This window comes from Amblyraja radiata, chromosome 27, assembly GCF_010909765.2.
Source record: "Amblyraja radiata isolate CabotCenter1 chromosome 27, sAmbRad1.1.pri, whole genome shotgun sequence".
Lineage (NCBI taxonomy): Eukaryota > Metazoa > Chordata > Chondrichthyes > Rajiformes > Rajidae > Amblyraja > Amblyraja radiata.
Window position 1 is genome coordinate 9,840,128 of NC_045982.1, and position 27,635 is coordinate 9,867,762.

General features: G+C 44.1%; 1 protein-coding gene across 1 annotated transcript in view; it reads right to left on the reverse strand.

Moving 5' to 3' along the window:
- The window catches only part of lin28a (lin-28 homolog A), a 48,948-nt gene extending 21,603 nt beyond the window's left edge, over window positions 1-27,345 (reverse strand). The window contains exons 1-2 of the mRNA XM_033045061.1: window positions 27,039-27,345; window positions 26,527-26,696 (exon numbers count right to left, since the gene is read on the reverse strand). Coding sequence (XP_032900952.1) covers window positions 26,527-26,696; window positions 27,039-27,069 — 201 coding nt within the window. The 5' untranslated portion in view covers window positions 27,070-27,345. The remainder of the gene's footprint in view (window positions 1-26,526; window positions 26,697-27,038) is intronic.
- Window positions 27,346-27,635: the final 290 nt, after the last annotated feature.

The following is a 27,635-nucleotide window of genomic DNA, read 5'->3' on the forward strand; positions in this document are numbered from 1 at the left end:
CAGGGGGAAAAAAAACTAGCTGGGATTATCCACTTCCCAGCTCTAGATGCGTAGTATGCACCATACTACGCATCGAATGTTCATCCAGGCACTTTTTAAATGCACCGACGGTCTCAACCTCCTCTGCTCTTGCAAGGTTTTAGTTTCAGCTCCCACCGATTTGGATGAAAAGCATCCTCAACCCCCCCATAATCTTTCCGCATCTCATTTTAAATCCGTGCCCCTTAGTCATTGACCTCGGTGCCCAGAGAAATACCCATTTCCGATTCATCGTACCCAGGTTTCTCATCACTTCACAAACAATTAAAGCTTCCCTCCGCCTCCACTGCTCTAAGGTAAACTAATCCAGCCTAGCTGATCTTTGCTCATAATTAAACTTGTCCAGTTCTGGTAACGTCCTCGTAAATTCTCTTTATACTCTCGCTGTTGGTACCACATGCTTCATGTAAGTGGTGACCAGAACAGTACACAGTCCTTTAGCTGTTCCCTAACTAATATGTTATTGGTATATTACCGTCACGCGCTCAAGTGATAGTGGAAAATGCTATTTTGCAATGCTATCAGGCAAGTTGTACCCTACTTGCATACATCAGTTGTGCAAAGAAGCAAATTAACAGAGTGCAGAATATAGCGCTACACCAATAAAGAAAGTGCAGATAAAAAACATACAAGGTAGATTGGAAGATCATGAATTGATCCTTAGATCCATGTAATAAAGTGATAACGGTGGAAAAGCTATCCTTGAATCTGGTGATACTTTTTTTTTAAAAAGCATTTGTATTTTCTGCCCAATGTGATTTTGATTTTGTTGGCTGCTATCCCCGCGGTTGAGTGATGTACTAGGCTGCGTTCACAACCCTCTGTAATTTCTTGCGGTCTTGGTCAGAGTAGTTGTCGTACTAAGCTGTGATGCATCCTAAGATACCTTTTGCAGTGCATGAGTAGAAATTGGTAAGAGTCCTTGGAGACATGCCAAATTTCCGTAGTCTTCTGAAAAGGTAAAGGCGCTGCTGTGATTTCTTGGCCATAGTGTCAATGGCATTAGACCAGGACAAATTATTGGAGATGTTTACATCTAAGAACTTGAAGCGGCTGTCCATTCTTGCTTCAGTGCAATTGATATCGTCTGGGGTGTGTAAACAAGTCGATAATTGGCTCCTTTATTTTACTGACGTTAAGGGAAGGTCGTTGCCTTGACCCCATGCTTCAACTCCCTCAATCTCCTACCTGTACTGTGTCTCGTCATTGTCTGAGATCCGTCGTACTATGGTGGTGGCATTCGCAAACTTGTAAATAGAATTAGAGCAGCATTTGACCACTTGGGTATGAGCAGATAAGGAATGTAGCAACCAGCTGAGAAGGAATGAGCATAGGGTCAAGGAATGGATCTGGTGTGGACCAGTTGCGCAGTATGTAGATTGTAACGGATCAAGGCTCGAGTTGATGTTGGCCATGATAGGCCTCTTAAAGCGCTTCATGATGGTGGATGCAAAAGCCATCAGACGGTAGGTAGCCATTCAGGCACAAAGCCTTGTTTTTCCATTGAGATGATAGTGGTCTGGGGCCACAAAATGGAGTAGGGGGAGATTAAAGATACTTCACAAATACTCCTGGCAATTGGTAGTTACATTTGTTGCCTAGTCATATACTGTTGTAGCATGACTATATTTTGTGCCTCAGCCAATTAAAGTAAACATTCATTTAATCCAGCTGCCAGGGCCACTTTCAGAAATCTATGCGCATCAACCCAAGAGTCTCTTTGTTCAACAATACTGCAGGGCCCTGCTCTCCTAATGTACTTGCCCTCCCCAAATGCAACACGATGGTTCACCAGATTGAGTTCCATTTACAATTTTTACCTATCGACCATCTGTTTAATATCATGCTGGAGTTTTAAGTTTTAATGTACTTTCACAATCAACTACTGAATTTCTCCATTGCCAGACTGAGGCCACACGCAAAATGGGGGAGCAGAACCTCATACTTTGCTTGGGTAGCTTACAACCCAACCGAATAGCATTGATTTCTCCCATTTTAGGCAACATTTAACAGCCCCTCTCCCCCACGCCTCACCTGGACTTGCACCTATTTTTCCCTTCCTCTGGCTTCACACCTTGCAAATCTTCAAACCTTTTTCTGCTTTAATCTCTGGCCTGTGTTCCAACCACCTGACTATCAAAAAAACACCCTCACCTGGGCCCACCTATTACCTGCCACACTTTCCCAGCTTTCTTGCCCCCATTCCTACAGTCAGTCTGAATAAAGGCCCCGACTCGAAATGTCACCTATCCCCGTTCTCCAGAGAAGCTAAGCTGCCTGACCTGCCGAGGTGCTCCTGCACTTTGTGTCCTTTCCTGAATCTTTGCATCGTTTTCAAACTTCTTCATTAATCGCCTTAAATTTGCCCCAATAATTGACCCTAGGCACAAAAATCCAGGGTCATGTGAAGCAAAGACAGACAGAGTTGCATTCTTTCTCGACCTCCCCACTTCACAAAACGGCTTGAGATTTTCAGATTTCCCCACTCGGTTCCAGGGAACCCTTTGCATTTGTTTCAATAGGATGAAACTGGCTCCTGCAATGCCAATAAACAAAAATTGTCCACTAGTTTTGCTGCTGTGAAATAAATCACATTTTGGATGTGGTGCTAAAAAGCGGGAAATAATTTTCACTGGCATGTATTTTTGTATTGTTGCTATGGACTAACAACAGCAGAAACCTGCCTGTATAAATTATTTCAGCCTCACAACAGACACACTCTTCTATCTGTAGTGAAATTACTGCACTTTTAGGCGTTAGAGATACAGCGCAGAAACAGGCCATTCAGCCCACGAGTCCGCGTTGACCAGCAATCACCCCGTACACTAGCCCACGCACACTAGGGATGATTTGTTAACGGACCAAAACCAATTAACCTACAAACCCTCAAGTCATTGGAGTGTAGAAGGAAACCGGATCACCCGGAGAAAACCCACGTGGTCACGGGGAGAATGTGCAAACTCCGTACAGACATCACCCGCAGCCGGGATCGAATCCGGGTCTCTGGCGCCGTAAGGCAGCACGCACTTCTACCGCCACGCCACTGTGTCACTGCACTGAAAACTCTCCGTCTCCTTCCCAATCGGGAAAACTGTGGAGACATCGCCACTGCCCCCCCCCCACCACCTTAGCTCGAACTCACTTGGGAGGGACTAGAGAAGTAAGGGGGAAAATTAAGTAGAGGATAAAAATAATTTGTGCACAAATGCAGCAACAATCTCCACTCAATTAACGAGCTTTAGGCAACCTCTCGTGTAATTACCGATGCCACCAGAATCATTTCAAAATCTTCCCTTTGGTTTTTAAATTTCAGGTGGGGATTTGAAAACTTTTCATTCAAGTAAAACGCCAGTGAATGGAAGACAGACTGATCAGCCTAACTACTTATCGTCAATGGGGGGGCCTCCCTTCACTGGGAGGAGTCCCACTGAGCACTGCACCTCCTCCAACACCCCACCCCCTCCCCCCTCCCCCCTCCGCATCCCATTCAAAGCCTGCAAATTCAATTCCCAGGCGAAGGATGTCCCTTTTGGATAAATAGGGGTATCCAGTGACCAAGGTGATGGGTGGTCTGGCAGGGGCCACCCTCAGTCTGTTCTGTGTTTGGGCACACGAGATAAGAACAAAGTGATGGTCAGTCCTTGCTGGTCATTGCTGCCACATTCTTGAAGTGCCTGCACCATCAAGTCAGATTAGAAGTGGGCGATCAGTGATTGCATCAAAAGCAGCCTGGGAACAGAAGACTGAGATAATTAAACTCTGATGGAAGTTGCTCCACCACTCATTGTGGAGTTTTTTTTTTTGTTTTGTTTTTTTTGCCTGGACTGTTTACTGGCCTGTGATTCAAAAAGGTCTGGGAAGAGAAAAATCAATAGAAAATAAAAAAGTTAACGGTCCAAATACACATGAAGGATTTTGACAGAATAATATAAGAAGAAATGCGATTATACTGGCAGGAGGCCAGTGATAGATTTAAATAAATGGCAAAAGAACCAAAGGCAACATAAGAGATCGTTGATGAAAACATATTCGGCAGTAACTTGAAAAATTGAATCTGATAAACAATTAAAGGAGATTTTAAAAAAACAGATTATGTTTTAAAGAAAATGGGGAAGAAATGGAACTACGCCAATAATCCTATCGAAGAATCAACACTGGTATAACAGGCTGAATGAGACAAAATGCTGAAGTAACCCAGCAGGTCAGGCAGCATCACTGGAGAATATGGATAGGTGACGTTTCTGGAGAAGGATCCCAACCTGAAACGTTATCTATCCATGTTATCCAGGGATGCTGCCTATCCCGCTGAGTTACTCCAGCAGTTCTTGTCTTTTACTCTATACCAGCATCTGCTGTTCTTTCTTTCTACGATTCAGGCTGAATGATCTCCCTCTGAAATGTAATGAGGGAGTGTAGTACTGCCTCAACATGTGCTGTCTTACACAGTCTGTTGACAAAGTTCCACGCTGAATAGTTTCACCCAGTCGCTTTGCTATTTGCTGAATAAAATCTACCTCACTATTTACCTATTTTTCTTGCCTCCCTCCCTTCGTTCCAGTTTGGAAAGACAGCACTTCTTACCCTGGACCCACTGGAGTATTGCATCAGTTTGGTTTATTGTCACATGCACCGAGGTACAGTGAAAAGCTTCCCCATGTTATGACTCGGGTAGGTTACCTTGGCCTTAGCAATTGTGTTGCCACTTTCAGGGATTTGTGTACTTGGAGCCCAAGATTACTCTGTACATCAATGCCGTTAAGGGTCTTGTCATTAACTGTATACGTTCCCCCCCAACGTCAGACCTCCCAAAATACAACACCTCACACTAACTCGGATTAAACTCCTTCTGTCATTTATCCACCTTTATCTGTATCTGCAACTGTTCTACAGTAAATCCCATTGTATCCTTTGACAGCAACAATCCACAACTCTACCAATGTAGGTGTGTGTGTGTGTGTGTGTATTGGTAGAGTTGTAGTTACACACACACACACACACACACACACACACACACACAACCCCCCCCCCCCCCACAGATCCCTGCAGAACAATACTGGTCACAGACTTCTGACCAAAATCATATTCTTCCACCACAAACCACCCCTTCTATGTGCAAGCATGTTCTGAATCTAAGTTACCAAATCAACACAAATCCCATACATCTTAAATCTTCTGGATCAATTTATCACGAGGAACTTTACAAAATATCTTGCTCAAATCCACACCGACTAAACTGCCAGACCCACCCTCAATCACCTTCGGCACTTCCTCAAAAGACTTAAACCAGGTTAGCAAGACTTGACCTGCTACGGACAAAACCATGCAGCCTCTCTCCAATTATCCTATTGTCTTCCAAATGCAAGTAAATCCTGTCTTAAAGAATCCTCTCCAATTGCTGCACTACCACTGGCCAGTAATTTTCTGGATTATCACCAGTTCCCCTAAACAAAGGAACATCATTAGCTTCCAACCCCCCGCCCCCGGGTGACATTTCAGGTCGAGACCCTTCTTCAGTCTATCTTCACCCTCCTTTCTTTCTTATCTTTGGCCTTTGTTCAAACCAGCTCTGACTATCAAAACCCCCACCCCTTGCCTGTGTCCATATATTACCTGCCATGCAGGTCCTGCCTCTCCCCTTTTCCAACTTTCCTCTCCCCCTCACAATCGGATGAAGGGTCTCGACCCGAAATGTCACCGATCCATGTTTTCCAGAGCTGCTGCCTGATCCGCTGAGTTTCTCCAGCACTCTATGTCCTTTTGAACAACTGGCTATGTAGTTCCATTCTTCACCCACCTTTCATTTCAGTGTCCAGAATCTGCAACCTATTGTATCCCACTTACCACCTCCCAGTCTCTGATGCCATCTCCAGCATTCCCTCTCCCACATGACCATTAAGTACCACAGAACCTCTCCTCATCTGTATGTACCTATCACTCACTCCAACTCCACCAGTTAATCCGCCTCTTGCTACCACAGCTCCCTCCCCTCCACTCTTTCAGTCTCGATGAAGAGTCTCGACCAAAAACATCCACAGATGTTGCCTGACCCGCTGAGTGCTTCCAACTGCTCTCCTTTTGTTTTGCTGCAGATTCCAGCATCTGCAGTCCCTACCTTGTGCCTCCTTTCAGATAACCAACTCTAACAGAACAGGGGGGTTTCTGATTTAAGATCATCAACCTGTAATCTTTAGACAAAATGCTGGAGTAACTCAGCGGGACAGACAGGATAGAAGGAATGGGTGACGTTGCGGGTCGAGAATCGTCTTCAGACCCGAAACGTCACCCATTCCATTCCTTCTCTCCAGAGATGCTGCCTGTCCCGCTGAGTTACTCCAGAGATGCTGCCTGTCCCGCTGAGTTACTCCAGAGATGCTGCCTGTCCCGCTGAGTTACTCCAGAGATGCTGCCTATCCCGCTGAGTTACTCCAGCATTTTGTGTCTATCGTCAGTGTAAACCAGCATCTGCGGTTCCTTCCTGCACAACCTGTAATCTTAATTTTGTTCTCCCCACTCTACAACGTGCTGCCTAATCTGCTGCATATTTCCAGCATTCTCTTTTATTTCAGACTTCCAGCAACCAACACAATTTTGTTATCTCACATTTCTCACTTTGTCCTTCTGTGTGCTCATTCAAGTTGTTCCATTTACATCTCCTCCAGGCAGATTGGCTGCAATTAACATAACTTCATCACACTATCTCTGTGTTAGCACCTACACCATTACTTTTGTCATTCAGTCTCTTGTGCTCTCCACCCTACCAAAGATATTTCCATTATTATCCCCACCCTCCACCATAACTTCAAATATATTAGATGTTTCACTTTCCCCCCATTTTGATGAAAGACCATTTTCCAATTTTAAATTTTAGATTTCCCACTTCTGCGGTTGTATCCCTTTTTGTTCACCTGAACAAGGCTGAAATTTAAGTGCTTACATTTAGGAGGAACTATTTCCTGGAAATCCTTATGGGTGACCTAGCCAAGGTATTCAAGACGATTGAAGACATTGATAAAGGTGGGTGGAGATTAACAAAAACTATTATTGTGAGGAAGTCTGGAGATGCTTCTCTTGAATGAGGAGTTAAACCAGGATCCCACACTGAAAGCAAAATCTCCCAAACCACAAATTGAAGCAAAGTCTCCTTGGTCAAAAATTCCCCCTCAATCCACATCATGAAAAGAGATTACCTGGCCATTAATCTCTTTGCCAATTAATGGAACAACAGGAATACATTTGTCAGGGGTTATGGGGAGAAGGCAGGAGAATGGGGTTAGGAGGAAGAGATAGATCAGCCATGAATGAATGACGTTGATGGGCCGAATGGCCCAATTCTGCTCCCATCACATGAACTAATTCAGAAATATGGCAATGTCCATACATTAAATAAATTCATTGCAACAACCAGATTGGAGATAGAGCAAAAGCCAAAAATATATACACAGCACAAACAAACACATAGTGTATGAATGTGTCTATTCACACTGAAAAGTGCAATTACAAGGCTACGGAATCACTCAAAACATGAAACTGATTTGGGCATTTAGAAGGCAACAAACACACTGCTGGCATTACAAAGATATTGTAATAGAGCTCTTCATTAGTATTTATATGCAAGCAAATCCCGAGGGCAGTGATCAGTTAAATATGGAAAAAAAACATTGGGCTTTTTATGACCAATAGCACAGTATAGACACTTTGCCAGAGAGAGCAAAAAAAATAGCAAAGTTGGCAAGAGCTATTGAACTTCGCATCCAAGTTTACTCATCAGCCACCTTAAAACATAAGAAACAGGAATGGAAGCAACTTATTCCCCTCAGACCCTCAATTTATTTAACCACATGCTTGCCATCAAAATCTGCTAAACTTTATTTCATGCACCTAACATCTGCCAGACACAAGAGATATGGAAGGGTGATCTATGGAAGGATATAGATCATTAAATCCCCATGTCTTTTATTGGGAACATATTTGGTCAGAACCCTCGCCACCTCGCCTTGGGGATCACCCAGTGCTCTAACAATTTCACCTTCAATGAGTTGTTTCGATTACACCTTTATAGAGTCATCAAGCGTGGAAACAGCCCCTTCGTCCCAACTAGCCCACACGGACCAGTATGTCCCACCTGCGTGCATTTGGCCCATATAACCTTCTAAACCTGTCCTATTCATGCATCTGTCCACGTTTCTTAAAGGTTGCAATAGTACATAGAAACATAGAAATTAGGTGCAGGAGTACGCCATTCGGCCCTTCGCACCTGCACCGCCATTCAATATGATCATGGCTGATCATCCAACTCAGTATCCCGTACCTGCCTTCTCTCCATACCCTCTGATCCCCTTAGCCACAAGGGCCACATCTAACTCCCTCTTAAATATAGCCAATGAACTGGCCTCGACTACCCTCTGTGGCAGAGAGTTCCAGAGATTCACCACTCTGTGTGAAAAAAGTTCTTCTCATCTCGGTTTTAAAGGATTTCCCCCTTATCCTTAAGCTGTGACCCCTTGTCCTGGACTTCCCCAACATCGGGAGCAATCTTCCTGCATCTAGCCTGTCCAACCCCATAAGAATTTTATAAGTTTCTATAAGATCCCCTCTCAATCTCCTAAATTCTAGAGAGTATAAACCAAGTCTATCCAGTCTTTCTTTATAAGACAGTCGTGACATCCCAGGAATCAGTCTGGTGAACCTTCTCTGCACTCCCTCTATGGCAATAATGTCCTTCCTCAGATTTGGAGATGTGCCTTAACTACCTCTGCCTCCTGCAGCTCATTCTATACACACTTTTAAAAAAAATTTAATGTAATGTTTACCGTGTCATAATTCAGCCTAGCAAAATTGGCATTACCCATTTGCTCTTGGCACATCTCCCTCTTCTTTCCGTAACAAGGCTAAATCTAACTGAATGGTCATAACCATTCTTCCACTGACCCAAGTCATTTTTCAATAGCGTTGAGTATTTCCACTCTCCTGTCAGCTTGTAGCAAACTGACTGAACAAAAAGATTATTGAAAGCATTAAGAATTCTGCACTTTCTGTGCCCTTTACTCTGTTACTATCCCAGTTAATGATAGTGTAATTGCAATCCCCTACTGTTACTGCCCTGCTATTTCTGTATTTCTCAGAGACTTGCCAACATATTAGTTCTTCTTAATTTATCACCATCAGGTGGCCCAGACCACACTGTGAATGTCATGATTGCCTCTATATTGAACTGTCATTCACGCCCATTTTAATCCATGTTTTAACAAACATCACAATATTGTATGATCATAAGACAAGAACAGATTTAGGCCATTTGGCCCATCAAGTCTGATCTATTTTTTCCTCTTAACACCATTCTCTCGCCATCACCCTGATAACCCCGATGCCTTTACTAATCAAGACAATCTCTGCCTTAAAAATACCCAGTGACTTGGCCTCCACTGCCATCTGTGGCAATGAATTCCACAGATTCTCCTGCCTAAAGAAATTCTTCCTAATCTCAATTGTAAAGGTACGTCCTTTTACACGCAGTCTGTGCCCCCTGGTCCTAGACTCTCCCACTACTGGCACATCCACTTCATTCACTCTCTCTAGGCGTTTCATCATACACCTACAATGGTGCAGTGTTAGAGTTGCTGCCTTACAGCACCAGAGACCAGGGTTCGATCCTGCCTACACCTGCTGTCTGAATGGAGTTTGTACATTTTCCCTGTGACCGTGTGAGTCTTCTTTACTCCCCCCCCCCCCCCCCATCCCTGTCCAAAGACGTACAGGGTAAGTGACTTTGTTATATTAAAAAAAATTGTCCCTAGTGTTTAGGATAGTGCCAATGTACTGGGTGATCGCTGGTCAGTGCAGACTCGATGGGCCGAAGGGTCTGTTTCCGCGACGTTTCTCAAGTCTTTGGTTGCCTGGTTTAAGTATCCATTTTCTAAACCTTATCCCTTCCATGTCGAACTTTGCCAACATCCTTTCGAAAATTAAAATCCTGTTTCCATGCCAAACCTTCCCCGGAATCGCGCAACTAAACTGGACGAATATCAATTTGCACTTAAATATTAATTTCAGCATTAACGGTCTTCACAGTTGTGCTCTGAAGAAACCTTCATCGCAGGCAGCCCATGTCATTCTCAGTGCAGCGGTTCTTATCTGACACGGCCATGAATCACATTTGCAGATTTATGATTCCGATTCCCTCAGCTGCACTCCTAACTACACAGAGCTGTGAAACTGTATATCAACAATATTAACCAGTGGATTAAGGTTTGCAGTCATAGCCAATTAAGACTAGGGGCCTGAAACAAGGTGCTTTCATGCTCATAATTTGTAACCCAGGGATTCATTTGTATTGGTAAAGGGTTAAGGCAGGAGAATGGGGTTGAGTGGAAAGGATAGATCAGCCACGATTGAATGGCAGGGTAGACTTGATGGGCTGAATGGCCTAATTCTGCTCATATAACTGATCGACACCCCAGAATATAACCGTTAAAGGCTATGCTTCTAATAGTTTAGAGATGCAGCATGCAAAAGACCCTTACAACCATCGAGTTCACGCCAACCACCAATCATCATCATTTCACACTGGTTCCATGTTATCCCACTTCCTTGTGTAAGAAGGAACCGAAGATGCTGGTTTAAACTGAAGATAGAAACAAAAGCTGTAGTAAAACGTGGCCCGGTGGCGCAGCTGTAGAGTTGCTACCTTACAGCACTTGCAGCGCTGGAGACCCGGGTTCGATCCTGACTACAGGTGCTGTCTGTACAGAGTTTGTACCTTCTCCCCATGACCGCCTGGGTTTTCTCCAAGATCTTTGGTTTCCTCCCACACTCCAAAGACATACAGACAGGTTTGTAGGTTAATTGGCTTGTTACAAGTGTAAATATAGTCCCTAACGTGTGTAGGGTAGCGTTAATGAGCGGGGATCGCTGGTCGGCATGGATTCGGTGGGCCGAAGGGCCATTTCCGCTCTGTATCTCTAAACTAAACTAAACTCAGCGGGACGAGCAGTATCTCTGGAGAGTAGGAATGGGTGACGTTTCGGGTCAAGACCCTTCTGGGTCACCCATTCCTTCTCTCCAGAGATGCTGCCTGTCCCACTGAGTTACTCCAGCTTTTTGTGTCTATCGCACTTTCTTATCCACTCCTTACACAACAGGGGTAGTAGTTTCCAGAAGCTAAATAACCTGCAGACCTGCACATCTTTGTGATGTGGGAGAAAACCGGAGTAACCAGAGGAAACCCACGTGGTCACAAGGAGAATGTGCAAACTCCACACAGACAGCACCCGAGGATCAAATATGTCTCTGGGGCTTCAAGGTAGCAGCTCTACAAGATGCACCGCCATGAATGCATTCTTTGAAGGATCCTCCAGTTTTAAAATCCATTATTTTATAGCTTCTGTTACAACATTAGTTTAACACCAAATCCATTCCGCATGTAACACCATTCGATATAAAACCTGTGTACATATCCCAACCCCTCTTAAAAATAAATTAATATCTTTCCTAGACTGAAGAGCAACCAAGGAGATACTTTTAGGAAGGAATCGCAGATGCTTGTTTAAACCAAAGATCAACACAAAAAGCTGGAGTAACTCAGCGGAACCGACAGCATCTCTGGCGAAGGAATGGGTGACGTTTCGAGTCGAGACTGAAGAAGGGTCTCTTCCTGAAATGGCACCCATTCCTTTTCTCCAGAGATGCTGCCTGTCCCACTGAGTTACTCCAGCTTTTTGTGTCTAACCAAGGAGATACGTCTGCCTTAACATAGGAGCGCAAGCCAGAGTTTAACACCAACCGGGGGACAAATGCTGGGGGTATATGAACCAGCCAAATGAACAAATTCAAGGGGTTGGGGAAGGTTGTTGGGAGAGAGGGTCTTCATGCATGCATTGCTGCAATGGTACGGTTCCATCCATATAGTCTTGTCTTGCCTTCCCCAAAATGAGTGCATAAAGTGGTGTTGAGGAAGTGGGAGAGGCGGGACGTGGAATGTTGTAATGCAAGTTCCTAGGTGAACCAGGTTTAAATTGAACACCAGGTCAAGACCCACTCTGGCCCTACCCGGCCTGCTTGAAGGTACATTTTAATGCAGTTTCATCACATGTGTTGTGTCAGACAACCATGATAAACCCTCACAAAATATTAGAACTGTAACCCCTAATCCTGCCTCCTGTAGAATTTGTTATAAAAATAACTCCACACCATGCCCACTTCTTATAAACATCGAAAATCCACTCCATTTACAACATAGTATTATAGAACACATTCCTTTTTTTTTTTTTTTTTTAATTCATCTACTCTTACATATGCTGCTTCTTACACAAGGTGCCAATTAGAGGACCCAGCTGGTAGAAAATGTAATGGAGTTTCAGGACAGGAAGAGGCTTCTGCCCATGCATATTAAAGTTGTACGAAATTTGTAATTTATTGGAATAATTTGAAATAAAATTACTTTGCTCAAACAGAAACTAACATACACACATTAACACATTTGATCACTGATCTGCACATTGATAAACACGGAAATAAATTTACTAAAACTACCCACAGATTTAGTACATGTATACACACACGAAAATACAAATGCACACAAAATCAAATATACTTTTATATTAACACGTACATAATAACTTATATACCAACACACACAAAATCACATTAACTTTCATACTAACATACACAAAATCATATGTGCTTTCAGGTCAACACTTTCCACAACCTCCAACAGGATCCCACCACTAGCCACATTTTCTCATCTCCACCCCTTCCCACCCCCTCCCCAGGTACCTTCCCCTGCAACCGCAGAAGATGCAGCACCTGTCCCGAAACCTCCTCCCTCGACTCTGTCCATGGACCCTGACAGTCCTTTCAGGTTAGGCAGAGGTTCACCTGCACCTCCTCCAACCTCATCTACTGTATCCGTTGTTCAAGATGTGAACTCCCATACATCGGCAAGACCAAACGCAGACTGGGCGATCGTTTCACAGAACACCTTCGCTCAGCCCGCCTGAACCAACCTGATCTCCTGTTGCTGGACACTTTCATTCTCCTTCCCATTCCTACACAGACCTTTCTGTCCTCTGTCTCCTCCATTGTCAGAGTAAGGCTAAATGCAAATTGGAGGAACAGCATCTCATATTTCGCTTGGGCAGCTTATGTATATGTTTATTATGTGGTATATATTGATTTCTCTCACTTCAGGTAGCTCCGGGACTCCCCCTCTCTATATCCCTCCCCCACCCAAATCGCACCAGCTTCTTATTTTCACCCTACAAACAGCTAACAATGGTCTGTTTCTTTTATCAGCTTCTTTGCATCTCTTTCATTCATTGTTCTCTATCTCTCCACATCACCATCTCTCGTTTCCCTTATCCCTAACCAGTCTGAAGGGTCTCGATCTGAAACGTCACCCATTCCTTCTCTCCAGAGATGCTGCCTGTCCCCCTGAGTTACTCCAGCTTCGTGTCTATCTTCGGTTTCAAACCAGCATCTGCAGTTCTTTCTCACACAAAATCAAATATACTTTTATATTAACACACACAAAATCATATTTACTTTCATACCAACACACACACAAAGCCTATTCAAGAGAGTAACACACACAGGTTTGCACTAACTCACACTTGCGTGGCCGTACAACAGAATCTGATATACATTCACTCCGATAAGCACTCACACTGATATACACATTCACACTCGCTCACGTACACAGGAACTCTTCCAAGAATACACAAAGATACAGCTCTTTCCTGCAGTATAGCAGGGTCAGAGGCTAAAGACGGGAATTTGATGTGGGGCTGCGCGACATTCTTTCAAAGGAAAGGTCGCAGAAATCACTGAGGAAGTTTTCCGCTCCTGTTCCTCCTCACGCTACAACTCAGCTTCAGGCTATTGTGAGCTGCTTTGGGGCAGCATTGATGCCAGTGAATTTGCTATTCTGGTTATTTACTTTAATCTTCTCTTAAAGTGACACCGCACTCACTGAGAGTGTGATGAACCAGCACATTTAAAAAATATATCCCAACCAAAAGGACTCTCTCTCTCTCTCTCTCTCTAGAATAGAGTCCCATAACCTAAATATATACTCACTGCGCAGCAAATGAGGGCATAGTCCATTGGTGGGACTCCCGTCTTTCAGCTGGGACATTAAATCAAGGCACTATCTGCCTTCTCCACTTAATATAAAATAATCGGTGACGCTATGTGGAAGAACAGCAGGAATGTTCTCTTAATATTTATCCCTTAAACCAACATCACTTAAGGATGATCTGATCATTATCACGTTGCTATTTGCAGAACCTTGATGTGCTCAACAACAGAAAAATGACCACAGCCCTATTGCAGCAAAAACCATTCAAAAGCATTTCTTACAGCTGGAAAGTGCTGTTACATCTTACGGTTGTGGTGGGATTTAGTGCAAGTTTGGTTTAATTTGGTTATGAGATCCAGCGTGGACACAGGCCCTTTGGCCTACCGAGCCCACACCAACCAGTGATCCCTGCACACTCACACAATCCTACACTACTCCTCCGTATTCACATGTCCGTTGCCACATGGATCAGCTCAGGGTGCCTTCCTGTACACTATGCCACAGAACTCCTTAACACAGCCGTTACACTACACCACCACCCCAACCCCCAACACCTCCACCCTTCCCAACTTTTAGCCCCCTAATTACTTGGTAGATCCGGAGAAATTGTGGGATACAAGCGAGCCATGAGCTGACAGGGGGAGAGTGGGGGTGGGGCAATAAAAAAGGCCTCTTCTGCAGGATGACTGCTATCACTTTAAGCATTTGCAGATACTAATTGCATCACAGAGGGAAGTATCTGGATGAGTTTACAACAGGAACAGTTCTAAAACGGGCTGCAAGCAGGGGAAGTGGAAGATTATTTTATTTTATTCGTTCCGTGCTCAGTTCAGAGCTGTATACGATTCTCAGCAGATTCTCAAAATGTAGACGTTGCATTTGCAGAGTTCAACCACTCTGGACAAATGCTGTTCGGAAAAATACAGCAACTTACAGCCACCAAACATACGCAAGCATTTCATAGTAAAGTTACCATACTGAGTTTGACAATAAAACTCAAAAGATTTTGAGTAGTTGTGGCCTTGAAGGCAGAGGTTGTAAGGAGAGGGGGCAAGTGTGGAGAGGGAGGGCAACATAGATGTTTAGGGAGGGAGCTTGCCCTTTTCCCCATTGCCCTGTTAAAAAAAAAAAAAATTTAAGCCTTTTAAGTGTATATTCAATTCCCTTTTGAAATGCACTATTGAATCTGCTTTCACCAATCTCTCCCACATTGCAATACTGATATCACAACAATTCATAGCGTTTTTTTTTAAACCCTCATTCTCCACCCCTCCCCCAGCCAAGACTTTCTCATCAATTATCCAAATCTGTGTCCTCTGGTTACCAACCCTGGAAGTTCTCGCTCCAAAATACTTACGAATCTGAAATAATTTTATTGAGCTGCAGGCTTCGCCGTTTCCAACTGCTCGTGACATGAACTGTGAAGCCTGACCCCCGCTTCACACAGAGGAATTACATTTATAACAATAAATTAGCACTGCCTCAAGGTAACATTGTGCGACCATGTGCTGTTTCGGAACAGACACTGCATGCATTCCTGTAGCAACCATACCGACCGACGGCTCTTTAAAAAACAGGCTAGTTAGTGTTCGTCGGTGAAGGGCCCAATTCTGACGGCAATAATTAAAGAAGCAAGGTCGCACCGAATGTCGATGCCACCAAAAAAAAATTTGTTCAAGACCCCTCAGGATAAATTAACCATCTCCAGGTTCCACTAAATCCATTCAAAAGTTCAACAGAAGCTTCCACAGAAAAGCAAATAAAACTGCTTGTTAGAGTTGAGTTGAGTTTGAATTGAGTTGGGTTTGAGTTTAGTGTCAAGTGTACCGAGGTGCAGTGAAAAGCTGTTGTTGCGTGCTAACCAGTCAGCAGAAAGACAATACAGGATTACAATCGAGACATCCACATTGTACAGATACATGATAAAGGGAATAACATGAATAACGTTTAAGGGTTAAATGTTAGCATTTAATGTTAACATTAGGCGTTAACGTTGAAGTGTAAAAGCGTTCAATGTGATTTTTGTTTTAATTTATCCCAATATAACGTAGATTTACATATTTTATAGACTCATACAGCACAGAAACAGGCCCTTCAACCCAACTCCGCCATGCTGACCAAGATGCCCCATTTAAACCAGTCCCATTTGCGTGGTTTAGGCTCACATCCCTCGAAACATTTCCTATCCATCTACCTGTCCTTTAAATGTTATTTTACTTGTGTCATGAGCTTGGCGTTTCGGATCATATATCCCGACCCAACACATCACCAATCAATGTTCTCCAGTGATACTGCCTGACCTGCTGAGTTACTCCAGCACTTTTGCCTCAATTACTTCCTCTGGCAGCTCATTCCATATGCCCACCACTCTCCATGCGAAAAAGTTGTTCCTCAGATTCCCATTAAATCTTTCCCCTCTCTTCTTAAACTTATGCCCTCCAGTTCTTCATTTCCCCCACCCTGGGATAGGGCCACTGCCCATTCGCCTTTTCTATTCCCCTCATGATTTCGTACACCTGTGTAAGATCGCACCTCCTGCCTTCTTAGGAATAAAGTCCTAACCTGCCCAAACTCTCCCTGCAGCTCAACCTCAGACCTGGCAATATCCTCCTAAATATTCTCTGCACCTTTTCCGGCAAAAAGTGCAGAGATATGAATCCATTAGAGATGTTTTAAAATAAAGGAATGCACTTCAGCAGTTGGAACTTATTTTACAATTTAAAATGGGTAATTATATTTTAAAAAAGGTTACATTATTTTCAAATCTTCACCCAAACTATCATTTTGAAGTATATTCGAAGGAAACTAATGCCTTAAAGAACTGGATCACTACAGATTTTGCATTTACTTAGAGATAGGCTTATCTAAACTTCTAGAGATAGAGGACGGAAACAGGCCCTTCAGCCCATCAAGTCCGCACTGACCAGCGATCTTGTATACCAACACCATCCTGTACACTAGGGACAATTTACAATTTTTTAACAAAGCCAATTAACCGACAAACCTGGACATCTTTGCAGTGTGGGAGGAAACTGGAGCACCTGGAGAAAGCCCACGAGGTCACAGGGAGAACCTACAAACTCTGGGCAGACAGCGTCCGCAGTCGGGTTCAAACCCAGGTCTCGGGCGCTGTAGGTCAGCAACTCTACCGCTGCGCCACTGTGCAGCATTTTGTTGTGTGGAATTAGTTTTGAGCAGAAATTCATGGGAAAGGCTTATCAGAACCCGAGTTTGGAAAATTCATGGAATCGCAGAGAGTAGAGAGATTGAAATCTTGAGCAAAAAAATGGAGTGGTGGAAGAATTCAGTGGTTCTAGCAGCATCTGTGAATGGAATAGACTGCCGACATTTTGAGTCAGAACCTTTCTTCAGTCTGAAGAAGAGTCCTGACCCGAAACATTGTCTATTCCTTCCACTGATGCTGCCTGACCTGTTGAGTTCCTTCGGCCACCACTTTATAATCATTAATTGCAGTTGAAGTAGTCACTGAGGGAGCAACTCGTTTCTTATAAATCCAGTGGAGAATTCAGAACAAACTCCTTCAGGCAGAAAGGGGTTCAATGGAATGAATGGCTAGTTAACTGAACTACCACCCAGGACACAGTTCTATTAGTCCAGTCTCACAAGTTCATTACTTCAGCAGATGAGCAAATTGAAATTAACATTAAATGACTGCATTGAACAGTATAACACTGGAACAGGCCCTTTGGCCCATAATACCTGTGCCAAACATGATGCCTTGTTACACTAATCTCCTCTGCCTGTAGAGGATCCATATAACTCCATTCCCAGTACATCCTCGCACCTATCTAAAAGCCACTGCTACCTCTGGCAGCATGTTCCAGGCATCCGCCACTCTTTGTGAAATAAAATCTTGCCCGACACATCCCCTTTAAACATTTCCTCTCACGCATTAAAACTATACCTGCTAAATCTTTGTCAATTCCACCCCCAGATACCAGTATTCATAACCAGGAAATTATAAGCTGGTCAAAACCCCACTTGTTTCAATGTTTGCTCCATCTATTGTACTTGTGTTTGATTTGATTGTATTTATGTATGGTACATCTGATCTGCGTGGATAGTGCACAAACAAAGATTTTCACTGTACCTGGGTACATGTGACAATATTAACACTCATCTCAAGAGCTGATTTTCAGGGAAGGGATCCTGCTTTCTTATTTCGTCTGACTATTTGGATCACTAGATCCACCAAAATAGTTAGAATCGTAGCCGCGCTGCTTTAGCAAGTGTACTGATAGGAATGGACTTTACTTTAGACTTTAGAGATACAACGCGGAAACAGGCCTACCGACCTACTGAGTCCGCACCGACCAGCGATCACCCCGTACAATAGCACTTTACGACACACTAGAAACAATTCACACTTTTTACTGAAGCGAATTAACCTACATTCCTGCACGTCTTTAGAGCGCAGAAGGAAACCGGAGTACCCGGAGAAAACCTATGCGGTCATGGGGAGAACGTACAAACCCCGTACAGCCTGCAACCGTAGTCAGGATCGAACTCGGGTCTCTGGCACTGTAAGGCAGCAACTCTACCGCTGAGCCGCAGTTCCACGATGATGGGAAACGAACAGCACGACAGGTTCATAAAGTTAGATGGAGAGGTCGTGTGTGGAGCACCGATCATTAGAGCGACTGTCAGCACAATATTGAAAGCGTATTGGAGTACCCTACTCCAAGGAACCCTGCTCAGAGTTCTAGTCTGAAACCAAATGAACACTATGCTTTGGATTGAAGGAAGCCATCAAACCCCTCCAGCCCTATAGATCAACCTCCACCACCATCGGCTGGGAGAAAGCCAGTTACAGCCATGTTCACAGTATCATGTCAGGCTATTAATCAGCCTGTGAATCCTTTCAACACCTCGCACCATACTCCAAAGGGAGGAGGCAAAGATATGAAAGCAATAGCAACCTGGCAGGTCGGTCGGTGAGGGAGCTGCGTGTGCCTGCAAGAATCCCCCTTTAATTTTTAAAATCCACATTTCTTATTCCTCTTTACAGTGCAGAGTACACCCCAGGTGAAACGTGCTTTGAGGATCATTTGGAGAGTTCAGTTCCAGAGACCTCACTGATAACAAATCCCTTCTCCAGGGTCTCTATTAGTGCCCCTCCCCCAGTGCAAACCGAGCAGGAATTGGGGGAGGGGAATTAAACGTCAAACTGAATTTGCAATCCTTTCCTTTCCTTATCTCCCTGCAACGTGACCCCATCCTCCCCTCCTTTTGTCCACATTCCGTGTCACATGCTTTTGTTTCTAAGCCTCCTTTCTCTCCTGTTATTCTTTCTCCTTTTCTCATATTTTTGCCTTCCTTGCGGTTATCTTTTTTTCATTCTTCCTTCCCAATCCGCTTCTAATTGTTAGCTCATTTCCTGTTATATCCACAACCTGAGCTAAAGTTACAGCAGGAAGCTACTTGGCCTTTTGCCGCTCCCTGCCCATCAGATCTCTTTGCTTCAGTCACACCTTGCTATTTTTTAATTTTATTTTTTAATGTATTCAACCTCAACCAACGTTTTGATGTTATACCCAAGCTGCTTTGGGCTTTGCTCTGGAGATACAGTCATAGCTCCATACTGCATGGAAACAGGCCCTTCAGCCCAACTTATCCATGCCAACCAAATTGCCTAACCAAGCTCGTCCCATTTGCCTGCCCCTGGTTCACATACCTTTGCCTGTACATCTGCATAAGGAAACTGGTGCATTTCACTTTATCACATTCGGCACTAAAAGGCTGAGTAGACCAAGTAGTTTGTGTCTCTGAAATCCCAGACCTCCCTCTATGTACAAAGATCCCATATTCCATCCAGCATCGATACTTTCACCCACGCAAGATCACACATCTTTTCTCTGCCTTAGACCAGCTGCATAAACCTTCACCCTTGCTCCCATTAAATTTGATTATTCCTCCTTCACAATTTTCATCAAATCCACCTTTACCCCAGCCTGCAAGGACACATGTCCGTACAATATCCAGCAGTCTGATGTGGCTTCCATTTTTTAATTTGCAGCCGTGTTTTAAATCCCTTCATGGCTCATCTGTGCCAGCGGCTGGAATCTCCTCCAGTGGAACAATGCTCCGAGATCCAGGAAGTCTACATCATCCTCCACATCTGTTCTCTAAAGCCATGGCTATCACACCAATATTCTCACTAAATCTCCACAGCACACTCCTCGTTCCTCAAAACATATTTATCTGTTTGATAAAGCTTTTGGCCACCTGTCCAGGTATCACTTCATATAACCCTTCATTAAATTAATACACAGGGATTTGCACGAACATACATCGTTGGTTGCAATCAGATCATCCTTGAATTTATTCAACGGCAGAGCAAGGCTCAAACCACACAGCCCACCTCGGCTCCTAACGTACATAATGTTCTTTGGACATCTTAATCTGTTGATGATGCTCAGCAAAAGCAAATTCATTTGAAAAGTCTTTGATCCAAAACATTAGTCCTTTGTCCATCCACACGTGCCACCCTGACCTGTAGAGCATTTCCAGAATTTGTTTTAATGTTTGTAATCAAGGTTCCTTAATTTCCAAACCTTAAATTAAATTTAGTAAAGCTACTTCTCGATATGCATGAACTAAGATATACAACCACTCACATTGCTCAGTAGCAACTTTCCCCCCGTCTGGTAAAAACCTGCCTAACATTCTGATAATAATAAGGGATGGCTGCTGTGCTTTCTGCACTAAAGGACAACTACTGAGGGAGTACTGCTCGGCGGAAGAGTAATTTCTGATGCAACGCTGCAATGTTCGACGGTCAATGCTGAAATAAGAAGAACTGCAAGGCCAGAGGTACTGTCACATGGGTGTGATGTGAAATAGAAGCTCCACTTGCTCTGAAAGCCACTTGTGCAAGATGCAGTGGCTTGCATTTGAGTAAGAGCAAAGCATTTTCCCCCCATAACCTTGATTATTATTTTTCAAAACAACATTAAATAAATAACCTGCACATATTCACCTGGGGCCTACTGTGCTGCAATTGACTGCCATGTTGCATCTCAAGCAGAGATCATCTTTAAGTAGCATTCTAAAGTGCACAGTTGTTTTGGAACACCCTGAAGCCATGAAAGGCGCTACATAAATACAGGGTTTTGATTCTTAAGACATAGCGCCACAAGAATCTGCACTTCTTCAGGAGAGAGGCAAGCGCAGCAGGAGAAGATTGACAAGAGAAAACACTCAGAGCGGATCCAACTTCAGCAAACATCTTCAAAGGTAAACAAATAGGAGCTGGCATGTTAGTGTTGCTGTTTGATGTTACAGGCCAGAGCATTTGGAGCAATAAATAAACCATTTGGGGCCTTCCTGGGAGAAACAATTGCAATGAAACTGACACCAAATGGTGTGCTTAACAGTGAACAAGACCATGATGTTAACAAGATGACTTTTGTACAAAAGCTGTTTGCAATTACCTATATTTCCCTGATCTCAAATGTAATACCTTTGTTTCCTAGTGCATAGAATTGCCAACTCAAGATAGGCAGTTGATCAGCACGCAACAAAAGCTTTTCACTGTACCTCGGTACATGTGACAATTAACTAAACTAACCTAACATATTCCTGAAGATTTCGTAGCATGAATTCCCAGCTCCCGCACTTAAAAACAGATTTCACTGCTTTCACATCACCCACCCTTTCTCTGCCATCCCACATCAACACACAACCCCACCATTCACACACCAATAGAACACAAATGTTCTTAGAATTAAGGATAAAAGGCATTCACAAAAAATGATGAAAACACGTCCTGTGATTTTTCACCTGACAAAACTGTTATAGACATTCTTGGGTAACGGTGGGGACCTATAGGTTAGCAACTCTGTCAGAGTGACAATACACCCCTGAGAAAACAGTTCAGGACTGAAAATGGGTGCACTGTGGTCCTGGTTCAGACTGGGAGACAGTCAGTTCGAACCCCAGTGCACCCATTTACAATGTAGAACTGTTTTCATTGATTTCATGTTTCATGGTGTCTTTTGATGACTGTTGGCAAACCAATTTCCCTCCTGGGATAAATAAAGTTCTATCGTATCGTATCGTAAGCCAGCACGTCCTCCAAAGAGTATACCCTGCAACCACTGTGTGCTACCGAAGGAGGGAGTGAATTTTAAACTGGTGGGCGAGGTACAGATTAGAGAGACTGCTCTATCCTGAATACTGTCATTGTTACAAAATGGAGTCATGATTCCAGGTTCCATTCATTTAAATGGAGAACATGCCAACAGACTCTAGATCTGCGGTTTCAAGGTAAGTCACCCGTTTCACTACCCAACCCAACGTAGCCACCATGATGTGTAGGAAGGAACTGCGGTCGTTGGTTTAAACCGAAGATTGACACAGAAAGCTGGAGTGACTCAGCGGGACAGGCAGCATCTCTGGAGAGAAGGAATGGGTGACGTTTCGGTTCGAGACCCTTTTTCAGCCAAAGGATCTCGACCCAAACATCACCCATTCCTTCTCTCCAGAGATGTAGCCACCATGTTGAAGGGCATGGGCGTTACCACGTGAAAGCTCCATCATCTGCAAGATCTCTTCCAAGACTGATTCCTGGGATGTCAGGACTGTCTTATGAAGAAAGACTGGATAGACTTGGTTTATACTCTCTAGAATTTAGGAGATTGAGAGGGGATCTTATAGAAACTTACAAAATTCTTAAGGGGTTGGACAGGCTATATGCAGGAAGATTGTTCCTGATATTGGGGAAGTCCAGGACAAGGGGTCACAGCTTAAGGATAAGGGGGAAATCCTTTAAAACCGAGATGAGAAAAACTTTTTTCACACAGAGAGTGGTGAATCTCTGGAACTCTCTGCCACAGAGGGTAGTCGAGGCCAGTTCATTGGCTATATTTAAGAGGGAGTTAGATCTGGCCCTTGTGGCTGAGGGGATCAGAGGGTATGGAGAGAAGGCAGGTACGGGATACTGAGTTGGATGATCAGCCATGATCATATTGAATGGCGGTGCAGGCTCGAAGGGCCGAATGGCCTACTCCTGCACCTAATTTCTATGTTTCTATGTATCTAAGACGTACTCGTAAGTTCTCATCTGCAAGTTCTCACTTGGACATAACACAATTCCTTCATCTTTGCTGGAGCTAATGCCTGGGTTTCGACCCTACAGTATTAAGGAAACACCACAGCAACTGCAACAGCATTACTCCAAGGATTATCATCACCTTCTCAAGGACAATTATGGATTCAGATTAAATTCAGGTTGCACATGCAGCATTCGCAGCCAGCAGCTGATTGTACAAAAACAGGGCAGGCTCTTCAGCAAAGCAGCGAGGAGAATCTTTACAATAGTCATCCCTGGAGTAGTCCTTTGTTGGAAACCAAAGATAATCCATCCAAATTCAGCAACATTGAATAGTGCCCATTGCCTCCAAGATTTCGGCCATAACACAATTAATAGCAGCCTCATCTTTGAGTTCGAAAAATGCCAATTCACACTTCTGAAATGTGAACAAATCTACGTAGCTGGAACAGCACTGACACAGATTAGAAGCAAAATTCAACTCAATATAGCTCCTGCACCTCCCCCTTTGCTCTACCTATTGTACTTGTCTGAAGAAGGGATCGGACTCGAAACACCACCCATTCCTTTTCTCCAGATATGCTGCCTGACCCACCGATTGTACTTGTACTTGAGTTTGTCTTGTGTTGCATTTATGTAGAGTATTATCAGATTTGAATGGATAAGCAAGCCAAAAAAAATCACGGTACCTCAACATACATGACAATAAACCTAAACCTAAAAATGTTAGTTGTGTTTTGGCATATCTTAAGTTTGCCCTAGAAATGCAGATTTTTCAGTGTTGGTGATGCCAGGTTTGTTATTTTCACATGTACTGAGATATGATGAAAGGCTTTGTATCCACTGTGCCTTAGTACACATAACAATAATAAAACTAAATCTAAACCTAGCATCACCAAGACCCGGCCCACAATGTCACCCATCCTTTTTTCTCCAGAGATGCTGCCTGACCCGCCGAGTTACTCCAGCATTTTGTGCGTATCACCAACACTGCAAGACTTGAATTTTGATGCCGTCATTTGGATGAAACACTGAATTAACTTTATTTCCATTAGCCCTCTTGGGTTGGTTACTAAAGATCTCAGAGCATTATTTATCAGATCTGACTACTTCTCCCTAGTGTGGTGGCCAATGCAATGTTTTAGGGGCTACTGAAGTCATGAAGGCCATGTTAAAAAGACTTCCCAAACCACGACATGCTTTGTTTCAAAGATAGTTAGATATAGCTCTTAGAGCTAACAGAATCAAGGGATATTGGATGAAAGCAGGAACAGGGTACTGATTTTGGATGATCAGCCATGATCATATTGAATGGCGGCGCTGGCTCGAAGAGCCGAATGGCCTACTCGTAAACCTATTTTCTATGTTTCTCCCTTCACAACTAAAACTAAGTATTTTAAACATTACTGCTTCCATGAAAATCTCATCGCATCTAGTTCCAATCTCCAACATAAAGTTCTCCATCAACTCCTTCATCGCTTAACTCGCCCTCATCTGGAGAAAAGGCACCTGTTGTGCCTTCCCAATAACTGTGCAACCTCCATTCTGGTGACACAGTTGTGACACATCTCTATTGTATTACCTTCAATGCTGTTCATCCCTCCTCAGAATATTAGACCATAGAACAGCACAGCACAAGAACAGGCCCTTCAGCCCACAATGTCTGTGCCCAACATGATGCCAAGACCATCTCTTATCTACCTGCACATAACCCATATCCCTCCAATCCATAACCCATATCCTTGTGCCTAAATAAAGTCTCTTAAATGCCACAATTGGTTTGCCATATTAAGCTCAGATCTCCGAGGACCATCAGTCTTCAGTTTGGAAAGCTGCAGCTGTTTATTGGGCTCAGCAATTACTTGGTAGCGCGTTTGAAACGTCCATGATCCTTTGTCTGAGGATATGCTTCCTGGCATCGCCGACCAACAAACCTTGCAGTGACTTGAGTCATGATCGCTCAACCCTTGAACGGCACATCTCCGTTTAAAGCCCCAGCCGAAACCAATGGGGGGGGGGGGGGGTGCGCGCATCGATATCGCATAACAAAAAGGTCGCCGAATTCAATGGTTGCTATCAAAATCCAACTAGATCAAAAGTTGCAATTCTATCAAAATGGTATTAGCATATTCCAAGACTCGTGACAATAAGCTAAAGCAAAACTTTAAAATATTACTGAAGCTGGGTCTTTAGATATCGATCGAATTACAAATGTATTGTCTCCGCTGGCAGGAACTAGCCCGGGACCGTGTCAATGAAACATTCACGACTGCATTAGCACATGAAAAGGAGACCGTTTCCAGCACGTTTTCAATCCCATTCTAAACCCAATGTTAACGGCGGCAATCTGTGAAAGTCTTTAACAAGTATCGCTCGCTTTAGTTTCTAGTCGATTCTGGAATCTCACTTAAAGCAGCACGAAGTTTTTTTTTTTTGTGAATGAAATAAAGTCGAGTGACGTCACTGGGCGAGTTTTATTAACTCAATGGGGAGAAGCGAAGCCAAGTATCGGGGAAGAATTCCCACTGGATCCGTGCCCGGGAAAAATGCCACAAGGAGCGAGCATCCTTGCCTCTCCTCCTGAACTTCCAGCGGAACAAGGGTCAAACAGCTGGGAAACAGGCTCCGGGCAACGAGAGAGAGAGAGAGAGAGAGAGAGAGGATGGCAAGAGAGCATGCAGAATAAACTGGAGCTTACAGTGCAACCTCCGTAGCAAGCGACGGTCTAAACTTGCACAAAAGAACATCAATAATGGAGGCTATCACAGCCTGCAACTATCAACTAATCTCATCACACAAAAAACATCGACCTAAAGCGAACCCCAGAATTATTCCCACTCGCAAACGTTCGATTCTAGGTAGAGTTGCAATCTTCCCAATACACCAACGTGGGCCGAGATAACTCAGTCAAAAATCCAACTCCGTATATTTCCAATAGTTGGTTCCTCTGTTGCCCCGACACCCCCAGCCTGCCGCAAGCCCACGCCATTCCCCAATTGCACAACCCTCGCTCATTCCGACTTTTTGTTTAATTAAAACTAGCACGGTTGTGTTGCTGGGATCTCCCGACATCACAAACATAGATACAAGTGCAAATATACCAGTTCCAGTGAGACCAGGTAGTTAATAGATCAAATACAGAAAACACAGGTACACTGAGAACAGGTATAGGATTTCAAACAATATATATCAGGGGTGAGCGGAGGTGGTGGGGTCAGGTCAGGTAGGGTAAAACAGAGTCTGTGCAGGCCGGGGGTGAGGGGAGGACGAGCAAAGCTCGGAGAGTTCATGAACCACAATGGACACAACGCGCTAATGCACAGATCTGCTATTGGATTACCTGGTGGACAAAGACATCGATGGGAGAGTCCAGCGGTGTTCCGTCCCGGCCGGTCATGGAGAGAAAACCGAATCCCATCCGGACGTTGAACCATTTGCATTGACCGGTCCCGAACGAGACGGCAGCCTTAGGGGAGTCCCCGAGATCCTGGTCAGAGCTTCTCCCGGTTCCTGCGGAGAAGGGGAGAGACGCCAGAGAGGGAATGAAAACCCAGTGTTTTAGGTTTAAAAAAAAAAAACCTTCCCTAGCCACAAACCGCGTGAAGCGTTCGAACACCTTAACACACGGCAACACACACACACACACGGCAACACACACACACACGGCAATACACACACACGACAACACACACACACACACACACACGGCAACACACACACACACACACACACACACACGGCAACACACACACACACGGGAACACACACACACACACGTGCAATTACACACACTCCATCAGCATCCGTGAAACTGAAGAAATTGTAAAGGACTTTTGATCATCGATACAGAACCTCCAAATTGCTGGTTAGAAACGGATCCCATTCCGGTCTCGATGCCACCACCTCCGCTTCTTCCAACTGGACTGATTTCTTAATCCTCTCTTTTCCCTCGCTCTTCCCCCCACCCCCCCACCCGCTCCCTCCCTCCCTCCCTCTCGCACAGATCTCCCGTCTTCAGTGGTAAATCCTCAGAAAGACAAAACGTGAAACTTCCCGGGAGCTGCTTAAAGCGAACGGAGAGAGGATGAGCGGGATGGGAGCAATACAAAACATGTTCCCCCTTTGAATGAAGGTGGGCGGTAACGTGGATCTGAAGAATAGAGGCGTATAAACAATGGGCAGCTCCCAACTCCCTCCCTCCCTCCCCACATATACACACCACACACATGCACGCACTCACACACACACACCATAAAAGCAACAATTCAAAGGAACAGAGGGGAGGGGGCGATACAATGACCACCCCTCTCCTATTCCCACTAAATTAAACCTTCGGCCATTTTGGCAAGCGGTGTTAATCCTGGGGCAACTCCGGTGTGTTCCTTTAGAAAAGGGGTTGCAAGATGTCTAGCTTTGAGAGATGGGCAATTTGCTGACGACCCCCCGCTT